At 40.5% G+C, this 26454-nt stretch overlaps 1 protein-coding gene across 5 annotated transcripts; it reads left to right on the top strand.

Moving 5' to 3' along the window:
- The first annotated feature begins 1054 nt into the window (after positions 1-1054).
- ACOT9 (acyl-CoA thioesterase 9) lies at positions 1055-24114 on the top strand. Of its 5 annotated transcripts, XM_079323265.1 has the most exons (17): positions 1055-1419; positions 2749-2840; positions 4442-4468; positions 7349-7394; positions 10971-11141; positions 11234-11271; positions 13270-13353; positions 13934-14037; positions 14816-14889; positions 16877-16944; positions 17891-18002; positions 19054-19144; positions 19916-20001; positions 20778-20865; positions 21054-21204; positions 21434-21502; positions 21557-24114. In XM_079323265.1, exons 1-16 carry the CDS (start codon positions 1406-1408, stop codon positions 21490-21492), a joined length of 1305 nt encoding a protein of 434 aa, XP_079179391.1. In that variant the 5' UTR covers positions 1055-1405; the 3' UTR covers positions 21493-21502; positions 21557-24114. The 5 variants fall into 5 exon arrangements, with proteins under 5 accessions (XP_079179391.1, XP_079179393.1, XP_079179392.1 ...); XM_079323267.1 differs by lacking the exon at positions 4442-4468; XM_079323264.1 differs by having other exon boundaries at positions 1061-1419; positions 21434-24114.
- The last annotated feature ends 2340 nt before the right edge of the window (positions 24115-26454 follow it).

Genomic DNA, 26454 nt, shown 5'->3' with positions numbered 1-26454 from the left:
ACCAGGTTTCCACATCTTCCCCCCGCCACCTCCCCTGACAAGATGAGCGAGAAGCTTTTCAACAGCGCCCTCAGGTTTTTCCACGGAATCACAGAATGGTTTCAGTTGGAAGGGACTTGAAAGACCATCTAGTTTTCAGGTGTTACCTTTACATGTAATAAATCTTCTGGTTAATGTACTTTGTGTTTGCCAGAACATGTTTTCTCATAACCTCATCCAATCGCTGGTGTTTTGCTAAGTCTTCAGCAAGGTGAGCTTAACAGCTTCATTGCTAACTTGTACGTCCTGTATACACTGCGCTGCTGGCGAGCTGAAATGGCCAGTGAGAACCACAAGCCCTTGGCTGGTGTGGAAGCCAGGGGCTGTCCCTGGGCCGGGAGGTGCAGACACGATGGTGGCAAGTGCTCTGGTGCTTGCGGGCTCGGTGGTGTCCCGGTGCAGAGCCAGGGCTGCCCCTCTGCCGCACACCCCAGTGCAGGCCCCTCGTCGGCTCTGCTCTGAGTTTCTTCGGCTCCCAGGAATAAAAAAAAAAAAAAGAATAAGGAACTCGTTGATTATTTGCCTGTGAAAGCACACAGCTTATTTAACACAGCCGTCTTTTCACAGAATCAATTAGGTTGGAAAAAACCTGAGATTATTGAGTCCTACCTGTGACTAAACACCAACGTGTCAACTACACCACTGCACTGAGTGCCACACCCAGTGTTTCCTTAAACACTTCTAGGGCCGGTGACTCCAGAACCTCCCGGGAAAGTCCATTCCAATGTCTAAATACCTTTTCTGTGAAGAAATTGCCCTACCTAGTGTCCAACCTAAATCTCCCCGGCGCAGTTTAGACTATGTCCTCTCGTCCTGTTGCTGGTTGCCTGGCTGACCGCAATTTGGTGACACCCTTTCAGGGCACTGTACAGAATGATAACGTCACTCTTCAAGATCTGAAGTCTCTTCTCACAAAGCTCCGAGGCTCTCAGTTACGTTCCCCAGCAGTGCCCCCAAGTGACGGGCCGGGGCAGGAGGCCGTGCTCCCCACGGCCGTGGGACGGCTCGGGGCGCGCCTCAGGCTCCGGGCACAGCGCCCGGCTCAGCGCCGCCAGCCCGCCTTCCTCACGGCACAGTGGAAAATGGAGCATTAACAACAAAACATCACGATGTTTATTAAAAGCAAGTCCCGGCAGGGCCCGCCCGCTCTGCCGGGACCGCCCGACAACTAACGGTGTCCTGCCCCAACCTCCGCCCCGGGGAGCGGCCGCGCTGTCACAGGCACGCGGGGCAGGCCGGGGATCCCGGGTGGGCAGGGCGAGGGCTCCCAGCTGCGGGCGGCGCGGAGGCGAGCCGCGAGTCGCTGCCGCCAAGGACCGTGTGGCGGGGGCAGGCGCGGCCCCGCGGTGACAGCCCGGCGAGCACCATGCTGCCCACCCGGTAAGGCGGCCCCGCGTCCTCATGCCCGTGGTGGGGATGCGGTGCCCCGGCGGGCCCGGGCCTGGGCAGGGGAGGCCGTGTCCCGACTCCGGCCCCGCGGTCTCGGCGCGTTCCGCCGCGGGGGCTCGGGGCGCGGCAGGGCGGGGCACCCCCAAACCTGAGCGGCGGCGCGGGCGGCGCGGGCCCGCGGGCCTGGGGCGGTGCCTGGGCCGCTCCGGGCCCCGCGCGTGAGGGGCCGCGGCTGCAGCGGGAAGGCGTTTGCGGGCCGGGCCGTGACACGCCGAGCCCAGAGGCTGCAGCCGCCACGGAGGCGTTTCACCATCGCCATTCACGTCATTCCTGGAGCATACGGGACTCCGCTGCCCTTCAGAGTTTTTTTTCTATTTTTTTCCCCGTGCGTGTGTTTGTGTTTCCTTTTACTCTCGTAAGGCCTCCATGGGTATCTGCAGGCAGTGGAAGCTCGTGTGTACATGATATGTATGTGTAGATACACGTTAAGGGGAGAGATGTGTAAATAGCCTTGCTGTTTTGTTGGTGCCTGAGGACCTGCCACCTTTCCTTTTTGAGGTGGAGCCCCAGTCGCAGAGGAAGAAAATCAAGGGTCCAGCAATCCATATTCCTTATCAGGATGATGCTGTGAGCTATCACACAGGGTTTTACACACCCCTCTGTGTGTTCTTGTGCTACCACAGTTCTGCTTGCCTAGAAGAGTAGTGCTGGCTAGTACCTTGTAGAACACTTAGTGAATTGTGGGTGGATTACATTCTCTGAACGGTTTCATGGTTGTCCCTTCTTGCTTAATGGCTAAGAGGATTATATCCTGCACTTTAGGCTTTTTTGAGTTGCTGCAGTACTAAGCCATGGAGGAGAAAACCAGGCTTAGCTGAATGGGACTGCCTGTTAGACCACGTGAAATCCTTTTTGGGATATTCCTCCTTCCAATGCTGTGCACACCAGCCAAGTGCAGGGGAGGTGTATGGTTGGGGTCATGGATTGTTTCCTACAGGCACATAGACCCCATCTGTATTGGGATGCTGTAGAGTAGAAGCTGGTGTTGAGTCTAAGTTGATTGTCTCAGGATGTCTGAACAGTCAGTGAAGAGAACAATTCCTGCCACTGAAACATTCTTCTTTCTTGATTTTAGATAAGGAAGGGTATCAGTAGGAATTTCAGTCTTTGAACTGTTGCACTGATAGTATCTAGTTCTAAAATTCAAGCTGAAAATAAGGATTGGTTTCTGAAGTCACCAGCAAAACTCCAAAATTAAATCCTAAATTATTTTCATGTTATTATTTTTAATGACAGTAAATTCTTCTGCTTTGCATATAGGTTGTGCATCATGAGACAGCTTCCTTCTGTTCTGGCTAGGACACTCACTTCTGGGACCTGTGCCTCCCCAGGGCTTCCTGACATGTCTGAAGGTAAAGAAAATAGCTGTGCTCTAGAAGATTTAATGATGTTACTAAGGAGTTTATTTTTTCAGGTGGTGTCCCTTCATGTTTTAATATGGTTTGGATAATGAACAGGCCCTTGTCTGTTACTCATGGTACTAGTGTTTAGGAAGCAGCAGATGATCACTGTATGTTTGGAGGTGAATGGCACAAATATGCATAATCATTGAAACTCCAGATTTAGAGACTCCTCTGATTCTTCAGCCTTGGCAGAGCTTGTTTTTTTTTTTTTTTTTTTTTCCTGACAGGATAACTGCTGCTCAACTTGGGTCTTGGTAGAAAGTCAGTGTAGTGCAGATAGGTACAGTGAGACTGGAGAGAATGGTAAAGAAATGGTGAATTGAGTGGAAATAATGCCCTAGAGAACTTTTAATCTATCAATCATATTAATTTTGTGAATTTGTAGAAATCTTTTAATCAGATTAGCAGCATTGCCTCGTGAAATTGCTCTTGTTAATAAAGCTTTGTTTTGAAAGTTTATTTCAGTGCTCCAATAGTAATAAACCATAATGCTCCTATTTCAGAAGCTCTTAAAAAGGTTTTCTTATATTCTAATCCCTTATACTGAGAAAAGGGCAGGAGGAAAAAGGCTGGAGACAGGTACAAATAAATCCTTCATGGTTCTGCTTATTTCTGAGATGTTCCTTTTTCCTTTGTTTTCTAAGCAGAACTCACCAATAGTTACTGGTTATCCAGCAACAGAGAAAATGAGGGTTATTTCTTGTTAGAGAACTTACTTTTGTTGTTAATAAATGGCAATTTAGGATGTTAAAGGAGAGAAGCAAGGATACAAAATATTGCATACTTGCAACTTGCCCTTATTGTTTATTTGAATATTTGAAAATGATGGCATATAGAAGGCCAGTAAAAATAGTGAAACTGTGAGGTCATCCTAGTACTCCAAGGAGTACTAGTAATTTGTGGACTACAATAACTGTAAGCATTTGAGATTCTGTTTCAAAATTATTCAAAGTTTTGCTGATATGTAAACTATTTTACTGTTATGTAAACTATACCTTCAATTTGGTATCCATGCTTTCACAGAACACCAAATACTTTTTCTTACTGTTTTTTCATATGCTTCCTTTTCACAATTTTGGATTCCTGTTGTGAACGCCCTCACTTTTTCCATGGCTTGGATTCCTGTTGTGAACGCCCTCACTTTTTCCATGGCTCTCCCAAAGGCTACACAAAGCAGGGCTTTTCCTCTGAAAAAACTCTCATCCCACTTCCTGAAAAATTCTCCAAGATAGTCTTTCCAAAGTTAACGGTGTTTGTCAACAGTACATGGTAGCACCAAGTTTGAGGAACCATTTGGGATTACTGCAAGCAGATACCACACAGAGTCAATGGACAGGGAGCTGGAAAGCTGGCCTGAAAGGAAAGGTCAAACTGAGTTGGAAACAAAAAGACTGTAAATCAGGCAAGGATAGATTGCCTGCAGTTACTTAAATTAAGGAACGTGTGCCTAAATGGAACTGAAGCAGGTAGAATAATCAAAAATTAGATATAGATGTAAATTGCATTGTTTATTTTCATTGTTAATCTAACCTGTGTTTTGTACTCCACAGGACAGTCACCCATTCATGTGAAAAATGGTGTGTTGTGGTAATTTGTACATATTAAAATATTTGCTATTACACTAAACTTATTCAACTACTGTTCTTCCTTACTTTAGCATTGATGAAAAATGAAGTGCCATAATTCTTCTCTGTTGCCTTGCTTAAAGCCCCTTTGGTGAATGGCCCTGGTCTTAATTGTGGCAGTGTTGTTGCACTAAATCTCTGTCAGCACACTCTGTCTGCACTGCTGGATTAAATGTTTCTAAGAGGCTTGTGGGATACAAAATCTCTCAGGGCAGCAGCTCCTGCAGTATTTGGTTTAATTTTAGACATTTGAATCTGCATTCTTCACTTAAGTCCAGACCAAGCTCTGTACCAAAGCAGGTGATCTTGCCTGAACCTGGATGCAGCTGGGGAGGCAGCAGCACATGGATCTTCCTGGTAGAGATGAATGCAGTGATCTTGTCTAGCTGCCCTCCTCATGTCCTTTTCCAAAGCACAGTGCAAATAAACTCACACCCTGCTGCTCTGGCATTGATGACTCACTGTTTAGGAGATACTGTGGAATGTGCTACATGAGCACGATGGAGAAGTTCCATTTGCTATAACTGTTTTGCACACTTAAGACATTTGCTAGATAAGAAAAGAAATAGCTTGTGGATTTTTGTGCTTAATTTTCTTACTTAGGTTTCTGTTGTTACTTATTTAAATTTCTAATATCTAGGAGAGCAAGATAGTTTTCACAGGAGGGAAAAAAGGAAAAAGTGAAAAACTAGGTATTTATGAGCTGTAAAATGGACTAGATTTGGCTTCACAACATTTAGAAATGCTTTACACTTTGTCCCATTTATTGTTAAGATACGATTTTTAGTGTGTTCTCTGCCTGAATAAGATTTATTTTTGTACCAAAAACTGAAATCAGATGTATTAAATGGGACTAACAGCTTATATGCATTTTTGCAGGTTTGGACCCAAAATTTTTTTCAGAACTTTTGACTTCTTTAGAGTTGAAAAGGAAGATGAATTTAGTTTAAACAAAGAGAAAGTGCTGTTTATTCTTTCTTATTCCCTATCCATCCCAGCACAGTCTGCACACCATTGAAAAATTGAGGTTTTGTATTCTGGAAGCAGTAACAGTGTTTCTGTTAACACTGTATTGATCAAATGCATGCTATGGCAGCTTCACGGGTGGAGTATGAGTAACAAGAAAGTAATACCTATTCTGTAAGCAAGCCTGCTGCTGCTTAAGGAAAAAGAAATCAGACCTTCCCTGTTTCCACGAGAAATCAGCTCTCAAGATTTTCAGTCTGATTCTTTCCTTGAATTTTTATTTTTGTTCTTAGAATTAGTAGTAGAAGTCTTCTAATTTCATAACACGTTTTAGCCTAATTTTGTAGAGAAATAAGGCCTAAGTTGTCTTTGTCTGCCTGTCTTGTCCTCCTCTTCTTCCAGAACCTTTTGCTGATGTCACCCAAAATAGATGAGCCACCAGTCTCAAAGAGAAACATATTTCCACGAATTTTGTGAAAATTTGCATCCAAATCAGAGGTTTCTTAGGGTGCCAGAGGTGGTGCAGGGATCAGCTGTGGATCCTGGTGTTTGCTGGCTGTTGGTGAGTCACTGGATCCATGTGCTGGCTGGCAGTCGTTCCCTTGCCTGCCTCTGGCTCAGGCTGGTGCTTCTCTAGGAGACAGGCAGAGCAGAACCAGGCTGGGAGTGTAGGGACAGGGGCTGCAGGTGCTGCAGGGGAGGAACAGGGAAGGGGAGGTTTGGGGTATGGCAGTAGTGGTGGTGTGGGGGGACTTGGGCAGAAGCTGAAGTGACTGAGGAGGAGGGGGACAGAGCTAAGTGGATCTGACTGAGAAAGTGATTTAATGTGATTTAAATCCTAGGAATTCATCTAGGCTTGCTCCATGGTTTATAGGACAGCTTGCTGATCACTGTGAATACTCTGACCATTTAGTAATTTAGTTTGACAAATGCCAAGCCTGATAAGGGATCAGCTTGTGACTCACCAGCAGCCTCTTTCAATTTCACCGTGAAATTCTGAATATTTTTTGGTTACTCTTCCTTGATATGTCTCTAATATTTGAACCTCCCAGTATAAAAAAATCTGTGTAAATAGGGAAGGAATCCCTTCTATACAATTCTCAGCTTCTATTCTGAGCTTGGGAGTTGTTGCTGTTTGTTTTCAGATATTTCCAAATAGCCAACATTCTATGGAGTAGTTTGGTAAATTTGATGGGACTTTAGCACACTTAATAATCTCATCTGGGAAAGAGTAGAAAAGATGCTTATGCAGATTATTATCGAAATTTAGGAAGAACGTGTGCAGAACTACTGTTAACTCTTGAGAGTGCAAACAGGGCCAGAATAAATTGTATCGGCCTGTGTTCTTTCAGACTGTTAAAAATTTGGGCTGTGAAACCCTGCTGGCAAGAACTAGTCTCCTGATATTGCCTGCTTTCGTGGGTGGGATTATTTAATTGGTATTCTCCTCACTCCTTGTTTCCCAGCTGCACTGTTGCCTTTTAAGTTCTCTTACGACTTTCTGATTTGTGTTACCTCCACAGTTTGTGTTTAGGCTGTAATATTTTCACATCAAAATTCCCCAGTCTAGTCTTGATCCATGCTCTCAGCTATTAATTAGCACTGTAGGTGATTGATTGCACTAACAAACACTCTTTGTTGACTATATGCAATAAGCTATGGCATCATGTTACTCAACCCATTACTGTGATATGCCTACTAACAGCAGCAGTTAATTTGGCCAAACTTTTGTTTCTGGGCTGCTATTTGCATGAATTTACTTAATTTTCCTGTTCTGGGATGAGGATTCTGCCTTTAACATCAGGCAACCTCATGTTTATCACTTGCAGAACTAAGCTTGATTTGCTTTGATTTTTTTTTTTCCAGTGCGGAGCAGATTGAGGGATATAGTGGGAGCATCTACCAACTGGAGGTATAGTGTGCGTTACGTGTATTTTACTTCATTTGTGAAACCAAGGTGCAGCTCAGGGTTGTCGTAGTGGAAGTTTGCAAAAGTTAACTTGCTGTCAAGAAAATAAAAAGATCCCACTAAAATGTAATTGTAAGAAAGCTTCTGAATTGGTACTTTGTGGATCACAAACTTCTAAGACTTCTCTGGCAAAACAAAATACCTGATCTTGGTGCTTGCAAGATTGTCCCACTAGCTTTAAATCCAATGGGAGTTATGAGCTGTGGGGTCTGTCTGTCAATGCTGTGTTGCTGTTACCTCTTGGTTATCTCTAGGTGGATTGCCAGCATGGTGGATTTATCCTGCACTGGATGCAGAGGCAGCTGAGCTTGTTCACTGTGTAGCACTGTGTTCTGAATGGCACCTAGGTCTCCTTGGAAAATTGTCACCTTGGGATTAGGGTCTCCTTAATCAGGAACACCTTGAGCATTTCCTTTGCCTGCTCTAACTTTATTTTTTATTAACTTACATATGCTTTAAATAATTGCTAGTTTGGCTTTATCCAAGTAAAGTTCCTCTTCTGTTACACTAAATAGGCTAGAATTGACTGTAACTCTCTGCTGTTACAGTCTGGAAAAATAAATGTAGCAAGCAGTCTGGAGGAATACAGTTTGCAGTTTGGTTGGCCCCATGTTTTTTGTTAATTTTGGCTGTGTTTGCTGAGCTCTTTTCTTCCACTGTATGCAGTGATAGGGAAATGAAGAGAGGCTTGCCTGGGTGAAGTGTCTGATGTGTCCAGGCCTGCTGACTCAGTTCATCTAAACACAATTTCAGGCTTTCTAACAAAAATGCCTGAATCTGGGAAGCTGATTTTTACTTAGTTAGAGTAGTATCTAAGTATGAGGGGACTTGAACTTTTCATCAAGTCAGCTAGAAAGGGCTCTAGAGATTGTTTATGAAAAAGCCTTTCCCACATCCCAGAATGGCTGAGGAGGAATGATGTCATGTGGAAATACCATTCGAAAATTGAGATTTTAGAGGGCTCTGGTCAAATCTCATCTTCCATCTATTTTTCCCCCACTGCTTCCATCCTGGAGGGAGGGCAGACTGAGGCCAGGATCACAGCAGTGTTTTTCTTGTACAGGTACTTCTCTCATGCTGTACAAAATACAGCAGAAATGGTTTGCAGAGTAGTGAATCCTTTAGCTACCATGAAGAGGTCAAGCCAGGGAGACCAGAGATGGGAGTGCTTGAGAGTGACAGGTTTAATACAGAGAGGTTTAGTGGACATGGATTGTGTAGCCTTTGAGAGCCCACTTTAAAAATAGAGTAACAAGGAGTTGATATATATGGAGGCTGAACAGCTGGGAATTTAACTGAGTTAGGCCACAGAATGACTAAAGAGGACAAATCTGAGTGACAACTTGATAGGGATCCTGAAAAGGGAGCTAGGGAAGGACTGATACACAAATCTGAAATGCTGGGAGAGAGGAGGCATGCATGTTGGAGGAACATCTTTAACCATTGATTTTGCTAAAAGGAGACTTTGGTTTGTGATTTCTCTTGTAAAGTCCAGTGGCATTTTGTATTAATTACAAAGAAATATCTTGCTTATGTGTTTATTCTAGTTTTATACTTAAATTGTAGTTAAAGCCATCAATCTGTTCATTGTTAAATGTAGTCTGGATGGAGTTGTGGCCATTTCAGAAATATGTAAACATCCCTCAGAATGTTCAGGGCAGGTGCTAGCTAATATTTAGATGAATTATTGTTACTGTATGACTAGTACTGCAGTGTGTAACAGTATTTGTCTGTTGAAAAATGTTACTGCATTGGGCTTAAACTTCTGCATATTGAAGAGCACGTTCTGAAGTAGAAGTTAAGAAGAATTCTGCTGCTGACCTCAGAGGAGCCAGGATGGAGCTGGTGAAAACAGAATATGGTTACATTTTTATTGTTAGGTTTTGTTATGTTTTTAGACAAATTTCTGATTTACTTTCTGATTAATTTCTGTTAAGCCTTTCACTGAAAGACCTGGACAAAACTTTTTAAACAAGCACGAATATGCATCATCTTGGACCTTACATCTTTATTTAGCCATCCAGTAATACTCCATTTCTATGCAGTGGCATAACTTTAAACATTAACCCTCTGCAGGAGGTTGTTATCTTTTTGTTTTTCCTGAACTCCATGGTAATCATGTTGCCCAGATGAGATAAACCACATCTCATGTTTAAAACAAACAAACAAACAAATGAAACCAACTGAAGTTTTTGGCTTGACTTTCACTCTCTTTGATCATGGATTATTTGTATTTCCCTGAAGCATATTAAACAGAAAAGGGGGAATATAAATATGTTGAAACTTGACTTTCTGAAATACTACTCAAGCCAAGTAAGCCTTCATATTAAATGGATAATACCCAGAATTCATCCAAAGTCAAAACTTAAGACAAAATTTCTTTTTGGTGAAAAGTTTTTCTGTTGTTTTCTTTATTTCTTTTCTTTTTTTTTTTAAATTGATTTTATTAAACACAGTGTCACTGAAATCTCAGCAATGCAGCAAGCACAACTTGAAGGAATGGCACACATCCTGGAATTTACCATTAAGTTTGGTTGCTTGGTGTTTTATGCACTCTCTTGCTCTATGAAATGGATTTTTGTTTACTGCTTGGCCTTGTATTTGTACCAGAATGGTTGCATGTTTAACCCTTAGGTTTTTAATAGATGGGTATTGATTCTAGGGGTGTTATGAAATGTTTGCTTTATTCAGTCAGGTTGCACTTTTAAGGAAAGGGGACTTTGGAACAGGTAAGAGAGCATGTTGTGCAAGACTGTTACATCTTGGAGATACCTGTGCAAGGAATCAACTTGGTAGATTGGGAAGAAGTGACAGTAAGTTGCATCCTTCTCCATAGTGAGAGTTGCAGCCCCTCTAACTTGGTGGTGCTGAAAGAATTTTTCTCCTTTTTCTGTGTTGTTTCTTTCTGTAACTTCCCTGTATTATTTTAAGAAGTCTGGGTAGGAAGAGAGAAAGAGAAGTAGGTTAGTTTTCTTTGTCTTTTAGCTTGCTGTTAGAACTGATGCTGCAAAGGGGGAACTCCCCTATGAATGATGGCAAGTCTTAGCAGATTAGTCTTCTTGTCCTTAGTGCTAGCCAACACTGTACATCTACTTTACTTCTTGGGAGAGATTGTAAATTGATGGTCAGTCGTTTAAAATTGGCAGTGTGGGAAGATTTGTGATAATATAGCTCTGGAAGACATCAGTATGCACAAAACCCCATAGGTTAAATTATGTGTGATTTGTTCTTTTCAAGGGGAATGGTTTTGGTAGCATTCAGAATTAGATGCATTTTGTTCATCTCACTAGTGTGAAGTGTGTGCTTGCCACTTGTACAAAAACTATTTCAAAGATTTCTGCAGCAGTCTTGCTTAGCATCTCTCATTTTGTGCATTTCACTTTCTTTTCAAGGCACGTTCACTGTGTCTTGCTATTTCTACTACTTTTTGGTTTTAACTTTGATAGTTGTTGATGTGATATCTTTTAGTTAGGGTTTCAGTTCTCTTGTTGTACTTCAGAACTGTTTTTTTCTTACCAGGGATCATGTGCAAGCTATGCAAGAAAGAAAAGGTCTTCATACTTTACTGGCAAAACGGCAGGAAGATCTCCCTCCTAGGAGAATGAAGGATAGCTACTTGGAAGTTATTCTGCCTCTAGGAAGTCAGCCTGAAATAAGAGAAAAGTACTTGAATGTGCACAACAGCGTAAGGTAACAAAGCAACCATGTTACACCTACAGAAAAATCGTAACTTCTGTTTGCCATGTAGGTAAGTATTTAATTGTCAAACCCCTCTGTTGCAGATTTGGAAGGATACTTGAAGATCTTGACAGTTTAGGAGGTATGTACCTGTGCTCTTGTAAAGGCTGCACAAAGTGAGTTTGATGACTGCTGAGCACTGGTTGGTGTGACACAGTATGACCTTGGAGGGAAACTCACAATTCTGCCACCTCAGAAGGGAAGGATAAAAAAGAAGATGCTGGTACTAAAAGAAGAGGAAGGATGATAAAGAACAGATGGGAGCAAAATTGGTCAGCTTCCTGCCTCTGTCAGATTTTTAAAGGACCAGCTACAAAAATAACTCACTGAAAAGTGATCCTAGATTATGAATTTGCATTGAGTGTGAACTCAGAGAAAATTTGCAGAGTGCATATTGAAAATGAAAGCCTACAATTTTTTTTAATCTTAAAAAAAAGCCTCAACAAAAATGGCCACAAACATCAACAGTTAATAAGATGGAGATATTTTAATCTTCCCTTTGGGAGAAGAGAGTATAATATGGGAAACATATCCATTGAGAGCAAATTAAAAAAAAAATTGGTTTTGAGTTCTGCAGATTGTTGTTAAGGGTAAAACCAATGCAGTTGTTCCATGGGTTGCCTTTTTAAATTTTTTTCTCCTTTTTATTTATTTGTGGTCTTGAAAAGTTCATCATCTTTTCCTTTTGTATAATAAATGTGAGGTTGTTAATATAACTGGGAGATACTTTTTCATAAAACATCATCAGCTGACTTTCTCCATCCGAGTTCCATAGCTGGTTGGGAGCTTTTTGATGGAGGTTTTTGACAAAGAATTAAGTGCTTATTAAAGGAAATTTGTGAATAGAGCATCTTTGTTTCTGTTCCTTCTGAGTGGCCAGATGGACAAAATTGAGGAAGGCAGAGAAAGAAATGAATGCATGTCTATTGACATGTATTGAGGATAGACAAAATAGCTGCATGACTGATATTTCTTCCTGGGGCGTGGAAGATACTAGTTTCAGTGTCTGTCCTAAATTAGGAAAGGAGACTACAAACTGTTGGCTACCCTGCATTGTTAGATAAGATGAGCCTGTTTTTCATTCTGTGCCTTGTTTAATTTCACTACGAATCTGTGAAGATCTAATTTTTTTCATGTGACAGCAGAGAATGTCTTTTCCTTGTCTGCAGTCATACCGGGCTCCAGTCAGTTCCATTTGGGATGCATTGGGTTAATCAAGATTCTGTCCCAGTTAAACAATATTCAGGGTGGTCATATTGATCTAATGAGTTGATAGACTTAACAGGTTTTAGAATTGTGATTCCAGTAAACATAGGGAAAAGATCTTCCAGATCACAGATCACAGAACATTCTGCTTTGGAACTGCCCCACAAGTCTTGTCAAGTCCAACTGTGAAGTGAATGGTCCACATGGGGATTCCTTCTCTCTTATCTCATTAAGTACAAGACAGATATTTTTGAATATAAAGATCAGTTGAATGAAAATTACGTGAACACTAGGAAAAAACGTATCTTTATAGCTTTGAATTACTCCAAGGAGTCTGTTTACTTGGGTGTGCTCTTATGAACAGAGCTAATTAGTTTAAATGGTGGTTTGGCTAGTAGTAAATTGCAGTGTGATAAATACCTCTGACTATGGTTTTGTGCCTGTAAGGCATAGTTTATTTAATCTCTACCTCTTTAAAGGAATCAGTATTTAAAAAGTCCTCAGAGAGCATGTATCCTTGGACAGCCTTCATGAAATCAAAATAGAAGATAGGAAGAGTCTGAGACAGGGAGCTGCAGAGGTAGAGCTAAGAGATTATGTGGGATTGGAAGTCAAGTGATGAGCTGGTTTAAAATGCTTAGTTAAATTTATCCTTGTAGTAAGTAAATACCCACAAAACTGAGATAGCTGCTGTTGTTTTCTTTAAAGCAATCTCATGTGTTACATACATAAAGATGTGGAAGCTCTGCTCTTCTATAGTGGGATACTTTAGTTTGTGTTTTCCAGGTACCACTTACGCTTTGCAAAGATAACTTCTATCAGCTCCACTTATGTTTTTGTTAAAGAGCTGGCTTCATTTTTGATCTCTTCACAGTTCTTATTTGCTACACTCACACCAAGCAGGAAATGCAGCAAAGGTCTCCTTTATCCATAGTTACAGCTCTGGTGGATAAAATCTGTAAGTGGAAATTTAATAAATAAAATAGTTTCATCTGCTTGTCTTACTCTTTCATCAGTTACTGTCTTCCCATGGTTGTTATTGAGGATATCTTTTCCACTCCTGTTTAGTTCACTTCATCTTGTTTTAGTTTTGAAGTTTTCTGGCTTTTGTTGACAAGAGGTGGGAAGAGGGTTTTGTAGATGATTTTCAGCATTTCATGTGTCATTTCCCTTCAAAATGCAATTTCCACGGTTTCTGCACTTTCGTGTTTACTTTTATTTTGGCATGCAGATTATTAGCTTCATTATTGAACAGTGTTTGCTATGGTGGGGTTGGACCTTGCTTGTGTTCTGCTGAACATTCTATTGTGTCTGCTGTCCACCTGTGTGCCTGATTCCTACTCCTGTTTTGGTTTCAGAAATCTGCAGAGGCAGAAACTGCAGACGAGCAGCATGGTCCCTTGCAACAAGTGTCTTTTCTGGGTTGTCTTTGTGTGTGTTGCTGCTTTCAGATCTCATAATGGTCCTAGAGAATCTGGCCTGTCTGGTATTAGTTGTGAGTGATCTGTCTCCAGTAACCCCTAATGTTTGTCTTGTAGATTTGTGCCAGAAGATTATACATCCAGATTGTGACATCAAATTCACAGGCAATGTTTCTTGGGTTGGGAAGACCTCCATGGAAGTGAAGATGCACATGCTGCAGGTTAGTTCCTGTGACTTCTCTCCATCTTATGATAGGCATAAGATGATTCAGGGGGAATTTACGAGAGTGTGTAGTGACAGGACAAGGGTGAATGGCTTCAAACAGAGAATGAGATGAGACAGTGGGAAGAAGCTATTTATTGTGAGGACAAGTTGCCCAGAGAAGCAGAGGTGCCCCATCCCTGGAAGTGTTCAAGGCTGGTTTGGATGGGGCTTTGAGCCACCTGATCATGGAAGGTGTCCCTGCCTATAGCAGGGGGATTGGAACTGGATGTCTTTAAGGTTCCTTCTAACCCAAATCACCCTATGATTCTGTGATTCTGTGATTATTCAGGTAAACAGGAAATCTTTTTCAATTCAGTTGTTCTTCTTAAATAAAGTCTCTGATGTAGAAGATAATGTTACACCTTTTTGTTCTGAACTCTTTACAATGCTGGTATTAGTGGCAATATGGTATATATATATGTAATAAAAAAAGCTATGACATTTCTCAGAGTAAAGGTTAAGTGGGTCCTTTTGCAATGACTGTGTTGATTTCTTCCCCTCCCAGCTCAAAGTTTTATTCCCTGGTAAATGTTTGCATTGCAGAGTTCCTGAAATGAAAGTTTTAATTATTTCCTTATCTTTGACCTAATGTGAGAGACGTTGGAAGGAATGACAGAATGTGAAAGTAAGCAGAATTAACAGTATGATTGAATAGTTTATGTCAACTAAATAGCTTGCTAAGCACATTTCCAGTTTTTGAGTTCAGTAATGTATTTCTTTCCTGTCTCTTTTAGCTTCATGATGGTGATTACCACCCTGTGTTGGATGCAACCTTTGTCATGGTGGCCCGGGACCCAGAGAATAAACGGTAATTTGTAGGACAGGAAAAGTTTCCTGACTTCTGCTGTGCTGACAATGGCAAACATGGCAGCTTGCTCTCTATGTGTAGCAGTCATATAATGTAACATAGTTGATGCTTTCTGCTGGCAAGTGTTAACTTCCCTGTGACAAACTTCAGACTTACTTTAGCAGGAATTGCTGGTAGTCTTGGGATCTGACCCTTTTTTTAAAACAGATTTTTTGTGTGTTTGAGTGACTGGTCTGAAGGAACACAGAAGTGAATGAGTCTGCCAGAAACCCACCTGCATTCTACTAGTTGTTTGAATTAATAATTGAGTTTCAGTGGTTAAATAGTCTTTGAATGAATAATGCCATTAGTTCCCTAACGGGCACTTAATAGGTGTCATCAGAATAATTCAGGTTAAAACTTGATTGCATAACTGAGATGGAACTGGTAAATATTCCTACAGAACTTAAAAACACCCCAGACACTTACTTTGTTATTTTTCTGGTTTTACTTTATAATTCCTTAGTTATTAGAATAAAAGGCCACTTAGTTGCTGTTTAGGTTTATGACTTCAGCATCAGAAAAAAATTGCTGTAATTATCACCTCTTTCCTATATAGCCTGCCCAAGTAAAAAACAATTCTCTGTTTCTGATTAGTTTAAATAATTGCTTGTATTTAACAGAGATGTGTTTAATGAAGGGATTTTACTTGAAATAATTATGTGGCCCTGATAACATTTGAAGTAGTTTCTAGATTTTTTTTTCTTCAGATTTTTTCTAGAATCAGTGAATATACTATACATTAAGAAAACAAATTATATTATGGTTCCCATTTAAAAGAATAATTTTTCAAAATAATGACATCCAATCTGATGTAAATATACAGTAACAGACTGAGTGAGGGCAAGCCTACATGGACTTGTGCAAATAAATGCAAACTTCATTGGCTATTGTACAAGCTAACTGGCCACAGGCCAGCTGTGTTTTGGTTTTGGAAGTATTCTGTCCATATAAGGAGAGTATTTATGTGAGGTCAAAACCATTCAGAGAGGTACAGGATATGTTAGGTTGGTTGTAGCCCCACAGAAACAGGGTTGTGTGGGTTTGGGACCATAGCAAACTTGCATCTCAGCAGCTTAGGGCTTGGCCAGGAGAACTGATGTAGATGTGTGCTGAGCTGAGGGGAAGTGTGCTCTGTGATGGAGAAGAAGCTGGTGGATTTCCAAAATCCAGAGGTTTAGCAAACCAGGAAAGATCAGTTTGTTCTAAGATAAAGTTCCTCACTGCCTCTTGTTGCCAGCTCAAGTAAAGGCTTGGGGTAGAGGAGAATTGTCTGTGCTGATCTCTGTACATGTGTGCATGTATTGTCCTCAGCATTTTTATAAATGTTGAAAGTTGAAAAAAAGCTCTTGAAAATAAGTGTGTCTATTTGTGCAAATAATTAAATGCTATATAATTAGGTTAAAGTAAACTTACTTGTGCAGTAAAATAAACACAGAGATGTTGTGCTCAAGGCATAATCTTTGATAAGTGGTGCACGTGGTAAACAGCTTTTGGCTATTGATAAGGCTCTCAAGGGAGCATGTAGATTATAAAAACATTTGCTAGCTATGGCACTGTGCTGCTTCTATTCCAGGAGGAATGGTACCAGTCAAGTTTTGGTTTAGACTATCCTGTATCATCATGTTTTCATTTACTGAGTTCTGAACAGCTTTCTTCTTGGACAATCTTCATTATAATTCATGAGTACAATTTTAGCTTCTTAAGAACCACAGATGTGTCACTTTCTCTTTCCTGATTACACTAGGTAGTGGTTGGATCACTAAACTCTCTCTTCAGAGTTAAGGCTAGTGTGATATTCTGTTGGCAGCCATATTTATCATATAACCTGAAGTATGTAATTTCATCTTGTACTGTGTATGTAAGCAAAAATGGAAGATTCTTACAATGTATTTACTGGACAAATTCTTGTGAAGTTTGTAACTTAAAAGCACCCTCCTGTCCATAGGCCAGCATTTGTTAATCCACTCATTCCTGAGAGCCCTGAGGAGGAAGAAATCTTCAAGCAAGGGGAATGTATGTCATATTTCCTGGTAGTATGCACATCTGCTTCAGTTTAAACTTAATAGCTGTGAGGAAGCAAAGTCAGGAGTTCTGCTACTTAGAAATGCTCCTAATTTGTTTTAAATCAGATCTTTGTTCTGGCTCATTTGTGTGAGAAGAGTAAGAGAGTTTAAAAGTTTAAAAGTTCCACATGCTTGGAAACTCTTTGGCTAAACTGACAGACACTCCTGATGTGCTCTGCACACCCTCTGGATTTCTGCCTTGTCAGGATGCTCACTCTACTTTGGATCTGAGTGCAGCACAGGGGCTCCTAATGCTCTGGCCAACTGCTTACTCCATGGTGGGCCTGAAGGTTATCACAGCTCCTCACCTGTCTGTGTGCCCATGTTCCTTTTGGAATGAAATTCAGGAAAAGTGGGAGAGTAGGGGAAGGAGCATGTAGCTCCATCCTCATTTGTTTCAAGCTGGAGTTTTAAAATAGAGAATTAGAAAAACACTGAAGACTGAATAAACTGCACAGAAGATCTTTTAAGCTAAAATTTCAATCACTGCAGCCTGTGGCAATGAGTTCTGTCATAAACTTCCATTCTTGTACCATTGGCAAAACCTGGAGCTGATTGTTCTGTAGGATTTCTTGTTAGATATGTTCTGTACTTTGAGGGCAGTACTCAAATTTTCTGTAAGAATAGTGTGTGGGTGTCATAAAATATGTGTAGAAGTTCTTCATCACATTGGTGAGGTACTAGTGAACTTCTGCTTTATTTTTATTTCACTGCAGTCAATTATAAAAGTCAAATTTCTCTTTGGATCTATAGGACCATGAAGTTATAGCTGTTAACTTATGGGGGAAAAGAAAAAATGGAAAGACAGTTGATTTCAGGTTAAAATCTCAGAGCCATTATTTGTTTTTTCTTTGAACTTTAATACTATGTTTTTGTTTTTGTTTTTAAATATTCAGTGAACAAGTTGAAGAGGGTTGAATTCAGCACTGCTTCCTTACTGAAAATGGCTCCCACTGCAGAAGAGAGAAACATTGTGCATGACATATTCCTTAATACACTGGACACAAGGCAAGAAGGGGGGGGGGGGTGAAGGAGAACTGACATCTTGTGAAAGAGAAAAGTGCCTTTTGAGTGGGTGCTTGTAACAGGGTAGTCTGGAATAAATGCACATTTAAATTCTGTGGCAGTTTGTTTGAAATGCAGGTACAAACTTTAATATGACATCTTCAGCTCATAGAACAGTCTTCTGTTGTTCTAAACAAGCTGTTAGGAACAATTTTGAGGAAAAAGGCTAATTATGTTCAGCCAGGTAAGAGAATGGAATGGTTTTGCAGTCATGACTTGCACAATCAGTTTTCTGCCATGATACCTAATTAAAAAAAACTGTGAGGACAGGAACTGGCCATCTTTGAACCAAACAACCTTGCAATGTGTTTTAAATACATACCTGACAACATTATTTGAGGGAGTTGTTAGCATACTTGTCTTACACTTGTGAAGTCGTCTGATGGCAACAGTGATAGAACAATGTATAATTACATTAGTGCAGTGTTGTATTTATGATGATTTATAATTTCTTTAACTTATTAGCCTATACAATTTTTATTTTTAAAGCTGTTTACCAAAGGCAGACCTGCTTTCCCTTAAAATTAGTGGTTGTACTTCGTACACATTCTGTCTGGGTTAGAAAACTTCAAAAACTGTCTGCATGTTTGATGTTGAATTATTCTATTAGCTCACTTTGTGCTTTTATTTCCTATTTTGACTTAAAAAACAGAGCAAGGCTTGTCTGACAAAGTGTGTACTTTGTAGTTGTTACACATCTTTTTTTTTCATGTACCTTTCTCAAGCCTCTTCATTCACATAAACTTTAACATTAGCAGAAGCCTATGAAACATCAGGAGCATAGGTTTATTGCAATAACAAATCAAAGGACAGCTTTATATAAGGCTTCAAGGTCAGCTGGAACAGTGTTTAGTGATACCATTTCTGTTTTGGGTTTATTTTGATGTTCTGTGTTTTTGTGGATTTTTTTAGCATTTGCTATTTATACTTCTTTTTTTGGCTTACTGAATTCTGGTAATTCTGTGGACTGTAAAGTTTATTGTCTCTTCCAAAGGACAGTGAGTTTCCGGAGTCGTAAATTACCACCCAATTCAGTGTGGATGGAAGATGCAAAGCTAAAAAGCCTGGAGATTTGCCATCCTGAGGTATTTTGAAAAATATTAATGAATTACAGAAAGTTACTTAAGAAATAACTTTGAGAGGAAATTTTTACAGGAACACATAGTGACAGGACAAGTAGTAATGGCTTTAAACTGAGAGAGGAGAGGTTTAGAATAGGTATTAGGAAGAACTTTTTTACTGGGATTGTGGTAAGGCTCTGGAACAGATTGCCCAGAAAATCTGTGGATGCCTTATCCCTGGAAATGTTCAGAACCAAACTGAGTGGGGCTCTGAGCATCCTGGTTTAGTGCAAGGTGTCCCTGCTTATGTCAGGAAGGTTGGAACTAGATATCTCTAAGATCTCTTCCAATCCAAGCCATTCTATGAATATTTGCCTAAGATTAGTCAAACCATTATTTTGTTTGGCTTCTGCAGTCTTTGCAATTTAGAGCCTAGTTTTTTTTGCTAGTTTTTTTGTTATTTGTATGGATGACCACTGTAGAATGGATGATTTTTAATGACCTGGTTTTCTTACCAGACAGTTCGTTCTGTGTAAAGAAATTCCTTTGCAAAGTGTTTGCAAAATGTTTGACCTTTGGTTGCTGATACAATTTTGAGTTGTTGTCTTATGTTATCAAATTAGTCAGATGAGCTCCTATTAAATAAAATTGCCTTGGGCATTTTGAATTGTACATATGTATTTCAGCAGTGCTTTTTATTTATTCATGTGTTGGGACTTCTGTTATACTGTGAACTGAACTGCAGACTTCAACATAAGGCTGTGAAAAGAATTTGGTATTTGTTTCTATGTACAGGAACGGAACATCTTCAATAGGATATTTGGGGGTTTTCTCATGAGAAAGGCATATGAACTGGGATGGGCAACTGCTTGCAGCTATGGGTGAGTTGTGGACCTGCAATATTTATATAATCCAGAGCATTTTGCTGATACACAGAGGTTGGGAACCCAAACTAACCAACCTGTTGACAATCTGAGCTGAAAAAACTTAGGTATCTGGTAGAATCATGCACTATTAGTGCACAGTGCTGCTTTACTTGGAGCATTCATCATATCTACAAAGAGATTGGCATCTTGCTCCATGGAGCTTTGGGTTTTATTACTTGTCAAGATAGAAAATACATCCATTTTCTGTTTTCTTTTATCTTACCAAGCTATTGAGATGGGCTTTTCAACCATATATTATACTCATTCTATCAAATAAATATTACATCTTTGCATTCAGTACACAAGAGGAATGGGTTCTAAATTTCTTCTGTTAACTGCTTGAGGTTAGGAGGTGTGACTGAAGTCATTACCCAGCAGAGGTCTATGTGTAAGTTTAATGGGGTATGCAAAGCCTGATATAAAGTTAAGTGGTTTGTGTCAGTGCTTGGAAATGGAGGCCTGAGCAATGATGGCCTGAAGATTGTCTAGGAAGTGTAAGCCATGTGACACAATAATGGTTCAATAATGTATCCTTAGAAAGCATGTGCTTCATTGGTGTGAGAGATTTCCTCCAGTGATGACATAACTCCTTAACACTTCCTGTAGCCTCTGTTTAAGGAAGAGATTTATTCTCTAGTAACCCTTCATTAAACTGCTGACAAGTAGATATTTTAAATTTCTGCAGACATCCTTTTCATTTTTGAGAAGAAATTTCTCTTTTGCTTTCTCAGGGGTTCCAGACCCTTTATTGTATCTGTTGATGATATCATGTTTCAGAAGCCAGTTGAAGTTGGATCCTTACTGCTGCTTTCTGGACAGGTAGGAGTTGATCTCCTTTTGAAAAGGAGCAGACCTTGTCTTTGCTGTCACCAGTGTTAGTCACTGATAATTAACAATGTGTTATGAGAGTGTGTGACTTTTCTTGTTAAAACGGTGTAATTAAATCTGTGACAGTTTTCAGTACTGGTGACAAATTATAAACTCTAACTCTTGTTTTAACTGTGTAGGTCTGTTACACAGAAAAAAATTACATCCAGATTCGAGTACACAGTGAAGTTTACAATGCAAATACCAGGGAGCACCATACTACCAATATTTTCCATTTTACATTTATATCAGAAAATGAGGTCCCACAAGTTGTACCTAAGACATATGGAGGCAAGTATCCCATTAATGTGTTGTCATCATAACTCTGTAAAAAAGATTAATTTCTTTTTCTTGGAACACTGGCATTTAAATAATTTAACAGGAGCTCATGGCAAACCACAAAGATTTTATGCTTTGATGGCAGTGTGGATTACTTCTTACTTTTGCCAGTCTGTTTAGTTGCAGTTGCCCAGTATTGATACTAAGGTACTAATGTGGTTCTCTGTTTTCTCCATTTCAGAGTCCATGTTGTATTTGGATGGGAAGCGGCACTTTACTGCAGTCATGAAAGAAATCTGACAGGCACTGGGTGCTGCAGCAGCAGTGCAGCAGCATGCTGTCTTGGCAAGAGCTGTCGCCACAGGTGGCTAAGGGACAGGTGCTTGGAATACTCAAAGAAAAACCCAACAACTATCCAAAACCAAACTAAACCCAAACTCCACACCAAAACCTGCCTTTTCAGTACGCATCATGTATTTGCATATATTTGGATTTTTTTAATTCTTTACTACTAGAATTTGTTGAAATCTTTTACATGCCAATGCTAGGAAAAGAGGCAGAAAAAAATGCAGTCTTAGGCTTTGGATAGACTGTCTGCTTTGAGAGATCTCATTGTAACCTTTGCTGTCGTTTCCCCATCTGCTGCCTTTTCCTTAGCAGCTCTGCTTTGTATTTCCCTGATAAGGGATAGAAGCTCTGTCAGAAAAAGATGTGCAATAAGTAGATATACATGGATGAAGCAATTTGACCTGCATTCTTGTGTAAATTAGGTTAAGGGTCATAATTATTTTTTGAACAAGGATTCATGCATCTAAGCAGCAGCAGAGGCTCAGAAGTTATTACTGTGTGCACAGTGGAAAGGTGTTTCCCATCACTGTGGATTTTAAGAGGTTATTGCAGTTTCTGTTTGGATGGTTTCATGTTCCCTTGGGAGGAAACTGGTTTTTGCAATGAAGTGAGGTGGCTAGATGGTATTTTCAGGCACTATGATTGTTTCCTTGCCAGCCTCTCCTAATTTTTTGTTTCTTTTAATATACAGCTGTGAGTTCCTTAGTGAATTATTTCTCATAGTTTGGAGACTATAGACCAATTGGTAAGACTGGAACTGGGAAATGGCATTGTAGAACAGAACATTTTGGTTTATTAAGGACTGAGAGCAAAAAAGGTAGAATGCTGCCTAAATGGTAATGGTGATGTTTGGTGCTGCAGTTAAGGGTCCTGAGAATGTGTTGAGCAAATCCCAGGTCAGCTGCTGAATGATGGGAGGATCTTTATCCCACTGAGGGGTGGTACAGCTAGAGGACTGTCTCCTCCTCATCTGGATTATTTATCTGTTCCCTTGGTGGACTGTAGTGCAGTAAGAGTATTGTACAGCTCTAAAGGACAGAGGACTTCCCCAGCACAGAGGGGACACCATGGTGATCATACTATGGCAAATAAATAACAGGAACAGAGTACTTGATACTGAAGTGCTTCTAATGTAATGGAGAAAGTTTTAATAATCTCCAGTTTCTGGCACATAAAGCTCAATTTCTTGAAATCAGGAAGCTGAGTGGATGGGAGGCATCAGCTTTTAGCAGTGAGAATGTCACAAGCATGAAACTGGATTTCTGGTTCCTTCACATCAAGATTGATATCCTAATTGATCAGGATACCCAAAGAGGAATTGGGCTCGGGATTAAATGGATGAAATGTGATGACTTACAATGCACAAGAACAGATTCTGGCTTCCCTGTGCTGTTTAAAATCTTTTGAAAAGAGGATGCAGCAAATAGGAATTATGTCAATCAGCACAGATGCATGAAGCACATGATAAAGCAGCATGTTGCTTTTATTTCTGACTAAGAAAGCCTGAGACAGTCACAATTTGGAGCAGTTTCCTTGGGTGCTAGGGTATGAAGTTCACCCCTAGCAGCTCTTGTAATTGAGCATTGTAATAATCAGCATGTTACACATTAGCCTTTCCTTCTTAAGATTCAGCTGCTGTATTGGATGAGTTAGATGGGGGAGGCACAGGGGTGTGGCCTGATCCCGAAGAGATTCATGCATTGCCCTGATGTTAAGCTCTTGGTTCCTTCCACAGAGTTTCTCTCTTCAGCCACACTCCAGTGCTAACTGAGCTCTGACATTAAAATCTTTTTCTTTAATTGTTTTGATGCTGTGGAGATAAATAGCATTTCCTGGGTTTTTCCTTTCTAAAACTGACTCTTATAGACTGACCACACCAAGAACTGAAACTGTATCTCAATCCCCCTTGTTGCAGGGATCAGTGTAGACTGTTTTTCAACAGTTTACATAGTCTATAAAAAGGAAGGCAGGAAATGAAAGGATCTTTTTCAGAACTATGTTTTACTCCTGAGTACCTACAGGATTTTATCACTGACCCAGTGATCCTACCTGAATCACTTTTTTATAACACATGTAAGTTAAGGGGATACCAAATTCATCCTCTACTGACTTTTCAGCTGCATTTAAAGATTAATTTATCATAATTCTAAATTCAGCCTTTGGGAAGGGGTTGGAGAGTAGAAGAGGTAACAGAATATGGAGGAAGGTGTGACATCAGAACCTGTGGACACAATGAAGAAAATGAATGCCACAAATGAAGATGCATAGAAGAATTGATATGTTCTCCAAGTTCATGATAACTTAATCACATACCACAATGACAGTACTTACAGAATGTATGTACAGCCATACAGAATGTGTGTGTGTATATATACACATATGCAAAAGATGCATGCTTTTCTGTTTATTGCTATAGGTATGTACTCTTGTATTTTTTATTCTAAGATGGTAACTCCAAGCTGTCACCCTCTCTGGTATCTTTGTTCAAGGGTATGCATGCTGCTTTGTGCCTGTGTGTGTGTGAGAAAAATACTCTCAGATCTCATATTTAGAATTAAAATATTTCAACATAGTGATTCATGTTGGGTTTATGTTGCAACTTATATCTAGCCTGTCACTGCTGTAGGTGACTGACCATTACCACAGAACCTAAAGGAATTGCTAGAAAACCTTTTTATTTATAGTAAGCTTATCTATATAATTAATTGACTGTGGCTGTGTAGCAGGAAGCAAATGTCTGTTCCCATTGTTTCTTGGAATGCAGTGAAGAGTAGCAGGATTGCTTCTCCTTACCCTCTCACTTAATAGTTATACAAAAGGAGATTCCTGTAAGATTGGCTGAACTCAGTGCTCAAAGGAGTGCCTTGTTTTAAATGTTTTTATACTGTGGTTAAAAAAATTACTAAAATTACTCAAACTTCATGTAACATCTGGCAACCCTTTTTCAAGTGTGGCCCATTCTTTTGCAGCCATACCAGATTCTGCAGCCATGTCACATTGTACAGCACTCTGGGAAGAAGTTTACAGGACCTGCTGCCATGTGGGACATTGAGCAACAGTTTTAGTTCAGAAACCTGCTCCAAACTCACTACATGCTCAATTGGTTTTACTGCACATCTGATCCAAGCTTTGTCTGGTGACACTGGCTTGATTGCTGATCCTCCTCTGAGTGCATTCTTAACTAAGCGTGGGAGAGATAATTTCATCATAGGTTAGGCACGAGCTAACAAGAAGATGAAAGGTTAAATACTCAGCTTTCATGAAAGAGAAACTGGGGACTCCGTTTGTGGGAGGTAGTTGGATAACCAGAGCTGCACAGAAGATATTACTGGAGCACTTCTCAGCCAGCAGAGGTCCTCATCCCTGCAGGGCTCCTGTGCATGAGGCTGGAGGCACTGATGGGCATTGGCTGCTCCTTGTTTCCCTTCTGTTACATGGCAGAAATGGGAGATTTCTGGAGAAGGGGAATGGTACTCAGGGGATTGGTGCTTGGGGCACTCAGAAAGGAGAGTAGTACTAGTTCTGATCCTTACTCACAGTGTCACAATTTTATGTGGTAACTGCTCAGCTCTTTGCTTTTTCTGTTGAGAAGACAGGATCACAATGGCATCTGCATTAGGGGTTAATCACACCACAGAGCTCTGGCAGTAGCTCATTTCAGCTCAGCAGAGATCAGACCACAGAGAAACCTGCAGAGCAGCTGGGTCTCCAGAACCATGTATGACCTCCATGGCACTCTCAAAAGAGCTGTGCTAGCTTGCCATCACTGCCCATTTCCCTACAGCTATGTAATAGAATCATTTAGGTTGGAAAATACCTGCCAAGATCATTGAGTCCAACTGTAAACCTAATACCCCTACAGACTCTGAGCAATGTGGTGTTTATTTTTTGGATATACTTGAGTTTGCAGAGGAAGAGGTTTCTGTGGGCGAGGACTGGATGTAACCCAGAAAGGCTGCAGAGGGCTACATCAGCTAACATCAAAAATCTGTGCCATTATTATCTGAATTGAGGCTTCTTCAATACTACTAGAAGTGACATCCAGGTCTCAGCTAGGATCCATCCTGCTTGGAGAAGTGGCTTTCATTTTCAGATCTCACCACCATATAAAGTTTAACATCTGAGGGGGCAGTAGAGGGGTGTAGGAGGCTTGTCCAGAATAGCAGAGGAAGTTAAAGACTGTCTCACTATTAGTCATAACTTGCTTTGCAGAAACATTTTTGCTTTTTCTGTTGAGAAGACAAGCTCACAATGGCATCTGCATTTTATGCACTTCCAAGAGAGGCCCCTGAATATATCCTGGGGTTTGGGAAAGCAGAGATGTATGAAATTTAAGTTTTCCACTATTTCAAACCTCACATGAAGAACAGACTGCTTTGTCATTTGTTCATTTCAAATATGTACAATCACATGGCAGCTCAAGTCTTTGCTTAAGGACTATTTCCCTATTTCCCTAATACTTTTTATCCCTACGGAACTGCATTAAAAATAAAACCAGCCCTATGCCATCACTTACCACATGGTTAAAATGTAAATGTGCATTTATAAAAACCTTAAAAATTGACACAGCTACACTACGACTTAAATTTCAGTGGTCAGACCATGCAGATGGCATCAGTTTTAGTCACTAAGTGTTCTCAGTACAGTTTTCTGTTCTTGACTCAGGCACTGCTGTAGTTTGTTTCTCTCCGTGCTGACTGCTACAGAGATACACACCCTGAGGCTGTGCTGCTCTCTGGGCTCTGCAAGAAGCCATGGGCTGGGTGTGTGTTCAACACGTGGCTGATAACTCATCTCTGTCTTCACCAGGTGTCCCTTGCTGGCTCAGTGCCAGAGTTCCTGCAGCTGGGAGAGCATTAGGTGTGAGTGAGAGCCAGCTGGCTGCAGAGGTGGGCAAGGCCTCTGGGGATCAGG

This window comes from Erithacus rubecula, assembly GCF_903797595.1.
Source record: "Erithacus rubecula genome assembly, chromosome: 1".
In the NCBI taxonomy this organism is placed as follows: Eukaryota; Metazoa; Chordata; class Aves; order Passeriformes; family Muscicapidae; genus Erithacus; species Erithacus rubecula.
Note: the sequence above shows the minus strand (reverse complement) of the source record. Positions and strands in the feature narration are given on the sequence as shown.

What these genes read in the sequence shown, in the direction of transcription:
- ACOT9 (XM_079323265.1), top strand. An exon ending in GGAGCATCTACCAACTGGAG is followed by an intron (nt 7,395 to 10,970) that starts GTATAGTGTGCG and finishes TTTTCTTACCAG; the next exon opens with GGATCATGTGCAAGCTATGC. An exon ending in AGATCTTGACAGTTTAGGAG is followed by an intron (nt 11,272 to 13,269) that starts GTATGTACCTGT and finishes ATCTCTTCACAG; the next exon opens with TTCTTATTTGCTACACTCAC.